Source organism: Lissotriton helveticus, chromosome 5_1, assembly GCF_964261635.1.
Source record: "Lissotriton helveticus chromosome 5_1, aLisHel1.1, whole genome shotgun sequence".
Classification (NCBI taxonomy): Eukaryota; Metazoa; Chordata; class Amphibia; order Caudata; family Salamandridae; genus Lissotriton; species Lissotriton helveticus.
Genome location: NC_136065.1, coordinates 753599628 through 753616166, shown reverse-complemented (window position 1 = coordinate 753616166; position 16539 = coordinate 753599628). Strand labels below are relative to the sequence as shown.

The window sequence follows — 16539 nt, the reverse complement described above, 5'->3', positions numbered from 1 at the left end:
CGCGAACTCTGCAGTGGGACCTACAGTTCCAATAGGCACAGCATTGGGGAAAGCTCACCGACCTGTTTCACATATCGGAGGGCACTGCAAAAGATCTGCAGTGGTGGTTGACAAATCACGGTTGGGTCAGAGGGTAAACCCTCTCCCTTCCTCACCCAGATTTCTCAGTAGTGACTAATGCATCTCTTCTGGGATGGGTGGCCATCTGGGGAAGGTAGAGATCAGAGGACTCTGGTCTCTTGTGGAAGCCAGGCTCCGTATCAACATGTTGGACCTTTGAGCAGTTCGATTGATACAGAAAGCCTTTTTACCATCCATCAAAGCAAGGCTGGTTCAGGTGGTCATGGACAACACTACCGCCATGCGGTACTGCAACAAACAGAGCAGTGTGGGGTTGTGGACTCTCAGCCAAGAGGCCCTGTATCTCCAGACTTGGATGGAACATCTGGGTATTTCCCTGGTGGTTCAACCAATAGTTTCTTTCAGCATCTTTTTGGCATAGCTTCTTTCAGCACCTCTTTGGCACCATGTGACGAGTATCCGAGTGTGTTATAAGTGGATATAACATAACATAACATCTGGCCAGTTCTCTGAACGCCAGAGTGGACGGACTCAGCCAAATGTGCCTTGCGGATCACGAGTGGCGTCTCCATCCGTAGGTGGTCCAAGGTCCCTTTCAGAAGTGGGGAGAGCCTTGGCGAGATCTATTTCCCTCTGAAGAGAACGTGCGTTGGTTTTTCTGAGGCGCCTCTTGCTCGGCGAAGCCTTTAGTAACAAGTGGAGCTCAGGCCTCCTGTATGCCTTTTCCCCCATACCACTCCTGCCCAAAGTGATCAAGAAGATCAGGAGTGACCAGGCACAAATCGTTCTTGTGGCTCCGGATTGGGCACTGAGAGTCTGGTAATCCGAGCTTCTGGCTATGAGCATCGATCCTCTGATCAGGCTGCCCCTTCTGTTGCAGCCACAGGGGAGGGTCTCTTCCACCTGAACCTGTCCACTCTCCACCTTCTTGTATGGTGAATGAGCGGCGACAGCTGACAGCTTTTGATGTTCCTCCCAAAGTCTTCAAGCTTTTTCTGGCAGTCAGGCATCACTCAACGAAATCGGTATATGCCTGCTGATGGAACACATTTTGTAAATATTATACAGAAAGGTCTTTTGACCCCTTGTCTGCCTCTCTGTCAGATGCTCTCCTGTTTATCCTTCGCTTGGCACAGCAGGGCTCTGAAAATTCTGAAGTCCTACGTTTCGGCCTTCTCAGCTTTTCTTCTGCGGCCAGATCAGCCTTCACTTTTTAAATCCCCTCTGGTATGGAGATTTTTGAAGAATTTAACCCACTTGTTTCCCCCTTCTCCTTTTCTTGTGCCACAGTTAATTTGGTCCTTACTTTCTTGATGTGCACACCTTTCTTTTGAGCCACTGCACAACTGCCTTTTACAGTTGCTCACTATCAAAACAGACTTTTTGGTGGTAATCACCTTTGCCAGAAGGGTGAGCGAACTGCAGACACTGTCATCACGGGCCTCCTTACCTGACCGTCTTACCGGAGAAAGTGGTACTACAGACCAGGGTATCTTTTCTACCCAAGGTTGTGACACCCTTCCATCTGGGACTGTCTGTTACTCTGCCCACTTTCTATTCACCTCCGCACCTTTCTAAAGAAGAGGAGCATCTCAACTGGCTGGACTCAAAAAGAGTATTATCGTTCTACCTTGATCGCACCAAAGAGTTCCGGGTGGATGACCAACTCTTTATAGGTTACGTGGGAGAAAAGAAGGGTTGTGCTGTTCAAAAGAGGACCATCTCTTGCAGGGTTATCCTATGTATTGAAATATGTTATGCCTTGGCAAAGAAGCATCCTCCCGAAGGCTTTAGGGCCCATTCCACCAGGGCGAAGGTAGCCACAACAGCCCTCCAGCGTGGGGTTCTAATTGATCATATCCGCCAAGCTGCCACATGGGCGTCTCTGCATATATTCACCACATACTATTGCCTGGATTCTCAAGTTCGCATGGAGGGCCTGTTTGGTCGCTTTGTTTTGCAAGATTTTCTGATATAAAGGTTTTCCACAGTTCCATCTCCGGGAAAGGTATCTGTTTAGGTATCTGTTCAAAGGTAAGGAATCTGCGGCTAGATGTCTCTATTAGATGGACAAATAACTTACTTTCCGTAACACCTTATCTGGTAGAGACAGAGTCTAGCCGCAGATTCCTTACCGACTCACCCGTTCTCCCCTCACTGCAGAATTGTTTTTAGTGTCAGGGCTGTTCCCCTTCAGGGCCCTAGCTGGCTTTTTTTAACACACCATGGTCAGTCACTTAATGGCTTTGCGCTTCTGGTGTGGAAATTCTTGAAAAGTACTGACGTCAGCCTGCCTGGAGTGGTGGTTATATTGACGATGCAGACGTCATGGCAATGACGACGTCATGGCAATGACTAACATGATGCCAATGACGGCATGCAGAGTCGACGGATGCGATCTACCGGCGTGCAGGGGTACTGCTAATAAAAATCTTCAGGATCCTGCCTGACACCTGGAAGTTCAAAGGTAAGGAATCCACTGCTAGACTGTCTCTACCAGATAAGGCTTTACCGAAGGTAAGTAACATGTCCATTAAGTTCATTGTGGGCTAACAGTACACTCCCGTACTAGTACTAGTAATAGGCAATTATTCAACTTATATGTTTGTTTTAACAATTCAAGGGATCTATAACCAGTTTTACTAAATATAACTCAGTACGCTAATGTATCATACAGTTGGTGAACAAGTAAATGCAAGAACAAAAACCAAAGTTCAAAGTCGTCTTAATGGGAATGCAACAACATACATCATGATTATCTGATGATTCTGTATGACAATTGCTTTATAATCAATTAACTATGCATTCATAGTTTGCTCGTAGACAAATTACAATTTCTGTAGCCGACCCATTGTAGTTCACATTGGCTACAAAATTTGACATACATAGAATGTAATTAAAAAGCATTACATTTATAAATTAAAAGAGCAAGTAACATTGTGACCTGTATTTATATCCTATGGTGTTCCGATAATTAACTGATAGCGAGAAATAGATATTAATTGGTTACTTCAATGGATTATGAAATCATCTGAATATTGAGTGGTTTGCTCAATGAGGCATGATCAATAGTATTGGATCTACTTCGATGTTTTTTCTGTTGTGAATATATATAACTCTTCACTATTCTTGCTGGACAGGAAGGTTTGGAGCAAGACCGGGTCCATAAATCGGAAGGAAGCATAGTGTAGGTTGATTGTTACTAATCCACAGCACCTCAGTTTTATCTGAATTAAATGTCAAGGTGTTATTCTTCAGCCAGATGGTAACTGCAGACATTCACTGATGAGAAAACTCCAGGGGGGCAATATCCGACCGATCCATTGCTATGATCATTAGATTATAATCTGCATAGTTCACACAGACATAAAATGATTGCACAAGTTTAGCAAACCGAAGGGTTTAGAGATTGAAGAGACAGGTACTAAGTGCCGACTCCTGAGGCACACCCTGGTTCAGAATCTTACACAGGGCTTTAAGTGGGCCGGGTCTCACCGGGTCTGAGCACCGGCAGTTATTTTAAGGAGGTCTCGAAACGGGTCTCTATTGGGCTCTGTTGCAGTGACAGCAGGCACATCAATGTGCGACTGCGCCTGCTCACACTGCTCACTTCTCCTTACCTCATGCCAGGTGAGGGTTGTAGGGGAAGGGAAATCCTTTAAAGAGAGTCAAGTTGTCTCTGGATTTCCCTTCTCTTCTTGAAACTCAGGAGCAGCAACATTGTCGTGGTGTCACCAGGGCTTTAAGTGGAAGCTTTTTCAATATTATATACAAGACATAGTTGCTTCTCATTTATTTTATACAACTAACAACCATTGACAAAGCCAATAGTCCTGACTTCTTGTAGGTGTAATGTTACTTGTTGTATCATATTTCTGGATGCAATGACAGAAACAGCAAAATACAAGTCGGGCGACACGCTAAGCACAGATTTTTGGTTTACGTGTTTTTAAGCCACGCCCTTAATTACATTGGCCAAACCCCTTTGAGAGACCCCCCAGTTTTTTATCCCACTTAAAGCCCTGATCTTACATTTCAATAAAAAGGGAGGCAAGTGAATTGCATGACACCTGCCCTTCAATAGGATTCGCGCCATTGCAATTCGTACTCGCAGATCCCGGCTGCTTCCCGCCAGTCAACACGATGGACTGCGAGACTGGAATGAGTGCGGCCGGCGGATGCAATAGCAGCAAGGCCCCAGGATGTCCTTTGCCTGACGACATTCTCTGGTTATCAAGAACCGACACCAGTGATGTTTCCGTACTCAGTGCTGGTCGAAAGCCCTTCTGTAGAGGTTCTAGGATCTGATACTGTTGGAAAAAATCAGAGATTATCTGATTAACACGCTTCTATATTATTTTTATTGTAAACGGCAACAATTAAATTGGCCGAAAGTTAGGGAGGGCAGTTTGGTCAGCATGTGTTTTTTTTTTTTTTAGCACAAGACCTTTTTATTTTATTTTATTCCTGTTGGACTAAGACATGGGTTAAGGAGCTGTTGCACACATCCAACTGCAGGTTAAGCTGAAAACGGGGGAAATTAATCAAGGTTTGGCAACCTGTGCAGAAACTAAATACATTTTGAAAGGCCCAGATTCTGCCTACTCCCAGGCCAAGGGAAGCCATCGTTTTGAGCAGGGGGCCCCAGTCCGATCTCAAGTTTCCAAGGGCATATGAGAGTCATTCAGGCGAGCCCAAGTCTGTTTGTGGCGCAGACCCAACCAGGCAGGCACTCTTTGCATCCGAGAATGAGAGACCAAGCACTTTGTCGGTTGCGGCCCTGACAGTGCAAGAACAGGTCTGCCTACCTTTAAATGACCCTTATGTCCTCACTCTTCTATTAATGCGGGTTCAAGCAGGCAGAGTGTGTTGCTTGATCCTGCATTTCCAGTCCGTCCTGGGAAAGCAGGGACTTTGCTTATCTTTCTCATCTGGCTTTGGGCCAGGCAGCTACATTTTAGGCAAAAGTAAACTCTCCCCTGCACCTTGTACTGACCCTTCCAATTGCAGAGATATGAACCACCATCTGCCTTTATCATCATTCGAGCTGAAAAGTACGCCAATCTCTGCTAGACAGGAAATATGAAACTGTGTTTTACAACTTTAATTAAATAAATAACGGTTGTAGCACTAAACTATCCAGCTAGGCTTTTAAATTAAAAGTGTGTTTTTCTCCTAAATGCCCAAAAGATACACTTGCATTTAATTTTAACTCACTTTGTAAGTGCAGCAAACGGAGTTTTCTTTGTGGAAGAATTTGCCGTTCTTCCGATGAATACAGCACATTGGAATGTGGACACAGTAGGAAAGGGGTAGAAACACATGGGGTCCTAGTAGTAGGTACACAAGAGGCACGAGCTTGTCTCCCTTGTAGAACATATACAAAAATAAAGCATGTGTTAGACAGGTTGTTGTGTCGGAGAGCATGAAACGTTCCACTTCGCCTTTCAAAGTAAAACCCTAAAAAGAATAGCCCTACGACTAACATTACCTGGTTGTTAAATACTTGTGTTTTGGGATGTGGAAGGGAAGTAACTCGGGAGCTTGTACTGACGAGTAAGGTCCGTAGGTACTTGTGTGATTGCATCAGTGTTGCCCACAGCAGTGAAGTCTGATACTTTTGGTTTGTCCCGTCCACTAAGAAATATTGGTGTGCATCTCTTCAGAGAGAGGAGCGTGAGCCTTCAGACATTGTAGCAGATGTGCCGAGAAAGGTGGTTGTTTGTGGCAGGCAGATGCATTTCCAATGTCAGTATTACGAGAGGAACACAGTGGTTGCATTTTCTACTATTAACGATGAAAGCATTTCTGATATCTCATTATTTATTTGTGGGATGTCTGTCTTCTGAGTGAGTCTTGGGGGCTATTACTTTGCAATACCAATCCAACATATCTCTACCACTCTTGAAAGAGCCAATAGCAGTATCGTTTTTTTAGCAGAATGCATTCTGATGGTTATATGAATTTCTCAGTAATACCCCTTAAATTGGCTTTTCCGTATTGTTGTGTAAGAATAGCCTTTTTTTGTTTTTTTTTATTATACATTGCTCGATTCCAGATGTTAGCAACTAGGATTGGAGCTAGAGGGCTGGCAGCCAAATACCTAAGATAGGAAAGTTAGTTGGTTTTATTGAGCTTGCCTCAAAAGCAAATTTGCAGTTGTACCAAAAATTGAAGAAGGGCAGTAACCTGCCAGCCAGATGGAAAATCCATTAAGATTGCAAAATGGTGTTAATGCAAAGACTTTGAGAGAGCGTGCTGGTATTTTCTTCTGTAATGCAAAGAAAAGGACGTCTGAACTGGTGAGAGGTTTACATAATTTTAGGCACTGCACATTGCTGGGCAAGAGGACCAGGGCTAGCCTAATTACTATTGAAAAGCGGATTTATGTATAGGTCGATGGCTTAGCAGAAAAGAGACATTTGAGCAGGTAAAATAGTGATGCCTCTCAGTCAGAGTGCCCTCCACCCAATATGGAACACCTTCATGTTTTGCAGTAGCTCATAGACCATGTTCTGTATTTTCTATTTTTCCACATCATTACAGTTTACTTCTGTTATTAACTGTTTGTTGTACTGCTATACTTTTCCTCATAATGATGATGTTTCCCCTCTCTCCCCCAATCCTGTTTTCGTTCTGCAGGCGCAGACACCTCTGTGCTCAGCTTCGTCAGTGGCAGTTGAAAGTGATTGAAAATGTCAAGAGAGGGCAGCACAAAAAGTCTCTGGACAAACTTTTTCAGGGTTTCAAGCCTGCTGTGGAGGCCTGTTACTTCAACTGGGAAGAAGCATACCCCATTCCCAGCATTACATATAACAGCACAGACAAAAAGAACTCTTTGTGCTGGATGAAGGCAATCCAGCAAAGAAACTGTCGGCCACATTGCTCGGATGTTGCCTGTGAGGCCGGTAGAGCTCAAGGACATGACATGTGCCTACATTTTGGAGAAAGATCCCGTTTAGCCTCCCAGGAGCCTTCTGTGAGACCCAAAGAGCTCATTGCAAAACGTAAAGTGACTTCTGATGCCCCCCAGAGGATTTTGAGACGAACTTCAACTGAAGGTGAAAAGGTGTTGTACAAATCACCAGTAAGCAAGTCAAAGCTGCCAGTTGGGAAATGTCTGACTGTAAAACATTGTGGGAAGAGGCGAATGAGCAGCGAAGACAGTTCTCTCGAGCCAGACTTGGCTGAGCTGACCCTCGATGACAGCAGTCTGGCTCTGGGGGCAGAGGCCAGCAATACCTTTAGTTTCATAGAGTCACCACTTATCAGAGATTACGGGGACAATTTTGAAGATGAAGAGGGAGTTTACTTCACAGAGAGGCCACAACCTAATGCTTTGACAGTACCTTCTGCCATGAAGGTGGGAAAGGATCATTTGGAAGAAACTGTTGGTAGTGGGGAAGAGGATGCACCTTCAGCAGATGAGAATGAAGACTCGGAATCAAAGCCTGGGGTGGTGGGGAAGAATGGCATTGTGGCAGAGGATGGAGAAGGTGGCAAAGGGGAGGAAGAGGATGACTACCAGGCTTATTATCTGAATCCTAAGGAAGTGGAAAAAGAAGAAGAGGAAAAGATAGAGGGAGGAAACGAGGAGGAGCAAGACATCTTCACTGGAATCAAACCACTTGAACAAGAAAATAAGATGGAGGTGATACAATTGTATGATTGTCAAAATGTAAATGCTCGTGAGTGTGGATTGTTGAGGAAGAGTTTTACTGTGCTTGAGCTAATGAAAAAATACATGTTACTTGCTACAATGATAGTACCTCAGGTGTTATTTGAGGACTTTTTTTCGAAAAATAATCTCATGTTTCTATGTTTCTTTAATCCAAAGCATCTTGCATAAAATAGTCTGTGAGGTTAGTTAGTGAAATAAATATTGATCTTAGAGTTCAGTGTATAATGAAGAACTTAAAAGTGTGAATCCCTGCAAGTCATATTTACTTTTCCAAGGTTGATACCATGGGTGCCATTTAGCTGGTGTTAATAATGTTCTCTTAGTTCAGTGTGAAAAATGCCACTTTAGGGTGAACATCTGTGAAAAAGATACTTGTTTTGTGTGTTTGTTTTTTAATCTTGAAGAAATAAATTCCAAACTGACATTTGCGAGCTAAACCCACGACACAGTACTTTTACAAAGATTATTTTGCTTCTGTTAAAACCTGTTTTGCCCTTTCAGTTTCTTCTAAAATAAGCCATTTTGGTGGCTGTATTTAGTTGTATTCGCTTTCAGAAGTCAGTGCTTTACTTGAAGACTTTGTTTTTAATTTCTCTTGCAAAGTGCTCTGAGTTAGGGTTGCTTTGCGATATAAAAGCATAAGAGGAAACGCGTGCCAGCCCTCATTTTTTTAAAACAATGTTTTAGAAGTTTGGATTTTTGATACTGAATAAAATTCGATTGGTTTGTTTGTCATGCAGGAATTGATTTAGTGCACAGCTTTAGCCACCTTTCTTTTTCCCGCATCCGGCAATACCCACCTCGTTACCCTACGGCGTAACGCCGTCGTTGCATTGACTTTAGGCATTACCCGCCTACGTCCCATTACGTTTTACTGTTCCGACAGCCATTAATTTTATGTGCTAACCCTTGCACATTGAGGCTTGAACACCCGATTCGGACCGGGTTGGAATTATCACCGGTCCCCCGATACCACGATATCCCACACTTTTGCAGCCCTGAAGAGTCATTGGGTTAACACCCTTACTGACGAAACACGTGTCGGCTGGTTTCTTTCTTTATGGATCTCCTTGAATAAGAGAACCATTCACATACCAATTAAAACAAGAATAGAAAGAACATTCGTGTGTGATCTTATCCTTGAAACACTTTACCTTGATTACCAAATCAGTACAATTGTTGTGTGCGCTTGACTGGTCAGTTCATGTAACATAAGGGTTAGTCTCCTCACCCTTTGGTTTCAGAGTTCTCAGGGTTTTCTCTGAACAAGCAGCACCAAACAGCATTACCCTTTCGTCATTACTCAACCACTACATGTTGTGCGCCATTCATTTCTGTACACTGATAACCCTTCGCTGAACTGTACACCTTTCTTTTTATGCCTTTTAGATCCTGTTTGCTTGTGCAGAGGCTCTCTATGCCCATGGCTACAGCAGTGAAGCTTGTCGACTAACTGTTGAGCTGGCCAGAGACCTGTTGACTAATCCTCCAGACCTTAAGGTGGAACAGCCTCAAGCCAAGGTAAAAAGCGTGTCCACAGCCATTGACCTTTTGTCTTTGATGTTTCCTATGTTCAGGATCTGTTGCGGACGTGGTACCACGATGATAAAGGAAGTCAGTGGAAAAAGTATCTAGCGCCTTAAGCTTTCTTGTCCCAATGTAAAGTATTTTCACCTGGAAATCCGTGGTGCTCTCCTATCCGTTTTTCGGGTTTAAAAAAACCAGTCATATTAACTTGCCCACCCATTTGAAGTTGATTGTTTACAGACAATACTGCATCTGGTTATAATATTTGCAGGCCCTCTGCTTCCCAATCATTATATTTATCCAATATTTATTGAGTTTACTATCACTGTTATTCCCACTCTCTCTCTGAATCAAAAAAATAATACATTAGAATATGTCACATTAAATTGTTCTTTCTGATAGGGGAAGAAGAACAAGGTTTCAACCAGCAAGCAGACATGGGTCGCAACCAGCACCTTATCCAAAGCTGCCTTCCTGCTTTCTGTGCTGAGTGAGCGGGTAGAGTACCACAACCTGGCGTTCTGCATTGGCATGTTTGCCCTGGAGCTTCAAAGGCCCCCTGCATCCACCAAAGCGTTTGAGGTACGTATCCTACTTGAAACCAAAGATCGCATGTAACTTCTCTCACGGAGAAATTCAGACTTCCATTCACCAAGTGCACAGTAATTCTCACTGAGACTGGCGTTATGTATTTCGAAGAGGTTCTTCCCGTTTTATCTATCATAAGTTTGCTTTACTTCGAAGTACATTTACTTTCTAAATTAGATACGAAGCACCTCCGTCCTTTACCAAACATTGGTTCATGTAAAAAGCAAGTTTATGTTGACATCGTCAATATAATGATAAGGGAAACATTATATATTTTCAAAAATCTCTTTGTAGTGGAATCATTGGAAGCAAAAACCAGACAAGTACACCACACCTCGTCGCACCCTTACATGGCAAAATTACTGATGCATATCATGAAACAATATTCGCATACCCTTTCTGCCGTACCCCTGCATCACAAACCACAGTACTTGAGTTGTAATTGAGGAATAACTACAGCAGCTTCAGCTGTAGTGAGGGAGGTACAGGGGGCTCCTCTGGTGCTTCCATCCGCCCCTGATTGTTTCCACTTCAGAGGACAACCCCGGCCCTTGTACATCACTTTCTCAGCCACCATGCACCTGTCCATGGCCCGCTTCCTATCTTGGAGGAGGGGGGGGGAGAAGGTGGTGGGGGAGATAGACGCTACCCTCGATAGACATGCAATGTTACGTTTGGCTATTGCCAGACTCCAGGGTATCCAGGTCCCCTCCATATAGTTTAGGTCAGTTGCATCCCAAATATTGAGGAGGCACCATCTTGTGGAGATTTCCATCTTACTCCCGCATAGGTCATTCATGTAGGCCACCACAGACTTCCAGGAATGTTGCATCGTGGGGCAGCTCCAAATAGTATGATCGAATGTTCCCACCAGGTCACACTGTCTGCAGCAGCCCGCTTCTGTTGCCCTACCCATTTTCACCATGGTGATACATGCAAGGTAAGACCTATGTAGAATTTTGAGTTGTACTCAGCAAAACCCAGCCTTAATCACCACCTCCCTTGGGGATGCCAGGGCTTGGGGCCGGTCATCGTCCCCCAAACCCTCCAGATCTTGGTCCCATAGTTCCCGTAAGTGTAAGAGAGTGTCCGGTAAGCTGTCAATCAGTTGGGAAACCAATATTGGCAAAGCCAGTAGGTCTCAACTTTTGGCTTTGCCAGTGCTTTCTGCCTGCAATGTTCAGCGGTCACTAAAAGAAAAAAATGGTTGTTTAGTTATTGCCAATGCTGAATACCATTGTGAAAAAAGTGTGATGATGTATACATGTGCATGCGCCATCACTCATGCACACATATGCGTCATAGGTGTTTTTCTTTTCTCCAAATTTTGCTTTCCAGCATAGTGGATGCCAATTTTGGAGAGTAAATTAAAATACAGAAAAAAATATAAAACAAAGTTAAACAAAAGAAAGGAAGATTGGGAGCAGTAGTGGGGGAGGCAAGAAGAGTGCAGGTGGGAGCAATGAAAACGTTCTCTTTATATTAAAAAAACTGATGGGAGGGGCAAGAGAAGCAACAGGTGACTTTGGGTGAGGAGCGATATGGACAGCACAGGGTAGGGTATTTGAGGGACGAAGCAGCATACAGGGGATTGTGCAAAAAGGTACTAGCACTCTCGTGGAGTGATGAAAGAAAAATGAAAACGTAGCTTGCTTTGGTGGAGCTGTGGAAGGATACAAGACATCCAATCGGAAGGATGGTAATGCAGCTATGCTCCTGGGTCAAACATATGAAAAGGAAGGAAAGCCATTGATTAAGATGTAAGCAAACCAGATTCACAAGAAATCAAGCAAATAATGATCAAAAGGCTGAGGCAAACACCTCTTTAACCCGTTGGCTGCTAGGCCTCCCCCCCAACATATGCTAAGCCTTTTTTTTTAGCAATTTGGGTAGTTCGCGCTTAAGCCCCTGTAACTTTTTGACCACATAAAGTATCCATGCCAAATTTGCGTCCTTTTCTTGTAACTTTATGGGGCTTTTAAAGGTACTCAGGGTTTGTTGATGCCCTTGGAGGGGACCCAGAAATGAACTAAAATACAGCCGATTTTTGTTTTTGGGGGGAAAAATTGGAAAAATGCGCTGAAGATAAAAGTGTCTGTTTTTTTCCTGCAAATGGTATCAACAAAGAGTTTGCAGTCCTTGAATCAATTTTTGTACACAGTTTTTGGCATTTTACTGGGACATAGCCTATTTTTTCTATTTTGTGTGCTTTCAACCTCCTTCCAGTTAATGGTAGAAATGGGTCCCTTTATCTACATTGCCACTGCTGCTGCCAAAGTTACTGCTCAGCCCTGCAACAGTCTGAGGGACTGCAACGCCTCACCTGCTCACTTCTTGCTCCCGCAATCAGCTCTCCACCGACGGGGGTGCCTGGGACTACATCCCCCAGCGTCCCCTTATGGCGCCTGCCAAACGCGTCACGGTAAAGCGCCAGGAGGCGCTTTAAAACTGCTTAGGGGCTACTGCAGCGTGGGACACGGGCGGGCGTGCCCAGGACAAGGACGGGCCCGTTCGCGCCCGTCAGCGACCGGAAGAGGCTGGGCTGGGACACCCTCCAACATTGACTCCTGGACATTACGTAAGCTTGTGTTACTGGACTTGGGCTGAAGGGGGGTGTAATAATTTGATCAAGGGATTGTATTTCTCTAATAAGCTGATCATTTCCATCTATAATTGTCTATAGTTTACTCATTTTGGGTATGAGCAAGACTACGTATAAAGGGAGAGCTGGGGTGGGAGTGGTAAGGACCTTAGATGCCTTCCTTACTCGGGCAGAATCCGTGTTAATACACGAGATACAGCTAACCGAAAGGAGGCTCTCACTGGACCCCTTGTGCTCATCTATAGGGCAAATCCCCTTACTAGAGCCAACTGTAGCCCCAACCCCATATCCTCAACCATCATTAGTGACAGCAGGTAGCCCACAGTTAGGCTCCTCTAATCTCTGTACTGGGATAGCATATCCTCCTCACCCCCAGCTACTCCTACCCCTACCAATATGCTTACTAGGCAGCAAAAGTTAGCACCAGCCCCTCGAAATAATGCTCAAGCAAAGAAAAGGAAAGCGTGTAGCGCCCGGAAAGCCAGCCTTCAGGTCTCAAAGCAGGCTAAAAATAAGAGTGTGGCAAGAGGGAGGGGAGGGATTCCAGCTCCACTCGTTGAGTCTGACAATATTGAGGTGGGTGCAGCAAGTGTAGATCCTATCCCATATGGGTTTCAACTATTAGACTCTACAGAGGTTCAAGATGTCTTTTTAAAACGGATGGAAGCCAAGCTGTCAGCCCTGATTAATCCTCTTATGTCATAGCCGCAATAGACTAGAGATTAACCAAAATAGAGGACCATATAACTAAAGTTCCATCCCCTCATTCTGGGAGTAGCCACCCCGAAGTTATGGGGGCTAGTCAGGTGGTAAATACATCTGGGTTACACGACAAGCACTGGTTTGTTCACACTTCTCTCTAGCGATCTCTCCAAAACCCCCTGGTTCATTTATACCAGCACATATTGGCCCACAAACATGCAAGGAAGGGCCAAAGGGCCCAGTGGGGAGATTACAGGGTCAGGGAGGGGATACGCTGACAAATGTCTTTCTCCATCTTCCTCCTGAGGCTACACCCCATACCATAGTGTTGGCTAATGTTCCGAGACTGCAACCCAGTGACGAGGATCATTGGTCCTCACTTAAGAATAAGGCCCTTCATTTCTTGAATGCAAGGACAGGGCTTGGGAGTCATCTTTTCTCTGAGTTCATGATGGTTAGAAGGGTCACCTGGGTTGGTAAATCTGAAAAAGGTCTGGCTGGGGACAATGTAGTATTAAGCTTCAGGTCTCCAAGTATGGTTAGGTGTATCTTAGAAGAGGCTGCTTCTTTTGTGATAAGTAAAGATGCTATTAATGTCCTCCCGTTAGTTTTTTTTACCAATCAAGCGAAAAATTTCAGAGGGGCAACGCACAGGATACCGGCGCACTCGCTAGGCCCCAACAATTGTGTGGTCCCGACCTCCAATAGATATGAGGCACTTAGTTCACTGGAGGAAAAGGATTGACTGGGTCCCATATCTGATCATCCCACTCCTGTGGATCCAGCCACAAGGGCTATGGGAGACTTTGGGCCTATACCAAATATCCAGAGCCAAGGGGGTCCTCATTTGCAACAAATATTGCACCGGAAGGTCTAAATATTCGAGAAAATAGATTTGGGTTAGATGATAGCTCTACTGAGACATATTCCAAAGAAGGGAGCCCACTGGCTAATGTAGCCGATTTAAGTGCAGTGCCTGGTGGTAATTGGTTACACACAAGTGCCAAAACCCGCACCGGGTCACTAAATCTTGCCCTGACCTCCTGGAATATTGCCGGGCTGAAGAATAAACTACTATCATCAGACTGGCTATCTTTCATTGAAACCAATGAAATTCTGGTATTTCAAGAAACATGGTCAGTGGACCCCGAGTTCAGACTAGGCTACCTACATTTTTCCAAACCTGTTATTGCTGGTCAAAGGGTGAGACCGATGGGGGGAGATTGACTACTTGGGTGAGACAGATCGATAGGTATAAAGTACAGCAGTTGGACATTGATAGTAGCGATATCTTAATAATTAAAATAAAGGTTCCTGATGCTGAGGACCTTATACTTTTTAATGTTTATGCCAGTGGGATGCCTGGAGGGAAAGCCTCAGGCACTGTCACTCTTCTTGATTCCTATCTCGATCAGTATAAAGGAGGGGGAAAAATATTAGTTGCCGGCGACTTCAACTGTTCCTTCGAACCACTAGACACTAATGAAGTAGACTTAAGCCATGAAGAGGACTTGCAATGGGATATTCTGCAACTAACACTAACCCCTATTAAGAAATGGACGGAAGCTGCTTTACAGTTAAAAGCTCTTTGTCTGGAGCATGGGTTAAGGGCTGTTAACGGGAGGGCGAAATCAGATAAGCAGGGCTCTCCTACTTACAGCAACGGGTTGCGATGTGGTCGTATAGACTATATACTCCTCAACAAGGAATACAGGCCTTGTGTAAAAGACATGGTTGTTTTGGAAAGGGTGGAAAGTGACCATAACCCCCTGGTATTATCATTCCACCTGGAAGAAAGTTATGTTCTAGAAGACCTTCCTGCGGGTGTAGAATTGCATCTGAGCAATGATTCCAGGAGAGTAAAATGGTCGAATATATTAAATAAAGAGGATCAGTTAGAGGCTATCAATCAGCAGGTCGCAAAGGCAATCATAGATCTCCAAAACTGGTCTATACAACAGGAAAACAAGTCCAGAGCTACTTCCATCCATACTGAACTTTTTAACAAGCTAAAGGGCTTTTTACAACTAGTATTCAAAAATCAAAACATTATGCCAAACCCTCGGTTGATTCATGGTATGGGAAATCATGTAGGGAAGCCTACAAGGCACTAGCAAGGGCAATACGATCTAAAAACAGGGATAGGATTAAAAATGCGAGAATGTAGTACAAGCTAACACAATACAAGGCCAAAAGGGGATGGGACGAGCAATACTGGAAAGAGCTCTACCATGCTAGTAAAGACAGAAACATGGTTGCATTTTGGCATTTGGTCAAGTGGGGCATGGGAAAGCCCAGCCAACCACCAACTAACCATGTAGCACCCGAACTCTGGGTCTCATACTTTAAGACGCAGTTCGCAAATAGTGCCAGAGAATGCGAACTATCTCATGGTCCTCCCATTAACCCTGTTGGCTATCCCCCCTTGCATTTTACTAAGCAGGAGGTCGATACAGCACTCAGCACTGTACGGAGTGGTAGAGCGCCCGGGCTTGACTGCGTTCCTGCTGACCTCTTCTAGCATAATAAGGCTTTGTGGGTAGCCTACATTCAGCCTCTAGTTAACACCATTGCAAGTGGCTCTCCCATCCCTGAAACATGGATTGGCGCTGAGATTATTCCGATTTTTAAAAAGGGGGATCGTTCAGACCCTGGCAATTATAGGCCTATAAGTTTAATTGATTGTATCCAGAAAGTGATTGCTAGGCTCGTGTTAAGTAGAATTCAGGGGTGGATTGGCGAGATTGATATCCTCTCACCTTTACAGGCTGGGTTCCGTTCACACACGAGCACTATAGACCAGGTTTTTAGATTTGTTTTAATTTACTGGCGTGAGGTGATCCTTAAAGGTGGTAGAATATATGCTGCATTTGTAGAGCTCAAGTCGGCATTCGACTTAGTTCCGCGTGCCAAGCTGTGGAGTGTCCTTGCGGAACAGGGTATGCCTTTGGATTTGCTGGACTTTTTAATTAAACTTCATGATGCGAATTTTGCTCAAGTTCGCTGGGGTCAGCAAGGGAAAGTGACAGACAGATTTCCGATCGCCAGAGGGGTCCGACAGGGGTGTGTACTGGCACCAACACTGTTTTCCCTGTACATTAATAGGGTGACCTAGTATTTTTTAGATCACCCCACAGCTGCCCGCACCCTTGATGGTAGGAAGATCCCTCTGCTAATGTTTGCAGGCGATACCTTGTTAATTTCTAAAGCGCAGCGAGGCCAGCAGACGGCGATAGCGAGATTAAAGTGTTCTGCCGGGATCACGGCCTTATAATTAACGTGGACAAGACTAAGTTCATGGTGCTACATACACACACGATTGTAAGAGGGAGGAGAGCCATGAATGAAGTCACACTTG

At 44.5% G+C, this 16539-nt stretch overlaps 1 protein-coding gene across 3 annotated transcripts in view; it reads left to right on the top strand.

The window, feature by feature from the left end:
- Nucleotides 1-16539, top strand: part of ZSWIM8 (zinc finger SWIM-type containing 8) — a 2353271-nt gene that overhangs the window by 822540 nt on the left and 1514192 nt on the right. For all 3 annotated transcript variants that reach the window (XM_078643224.1, XM_078643226.1, XM_078643225.1), the window contains 3 exons: nt 6724-7732; nt 9152-9283; nt 9692-9871. In XM_078643224.1, coding sequence (XP_078499350.1) covers nt 6724-7732; nt 9152-9283; nt 9692-9871 — 1321 coding nt within the window. The remainder of the gene's footprint in view (nt 1-6723; nt 7733-9151; nt 9284-9691; nt 9872-16539) is intronic.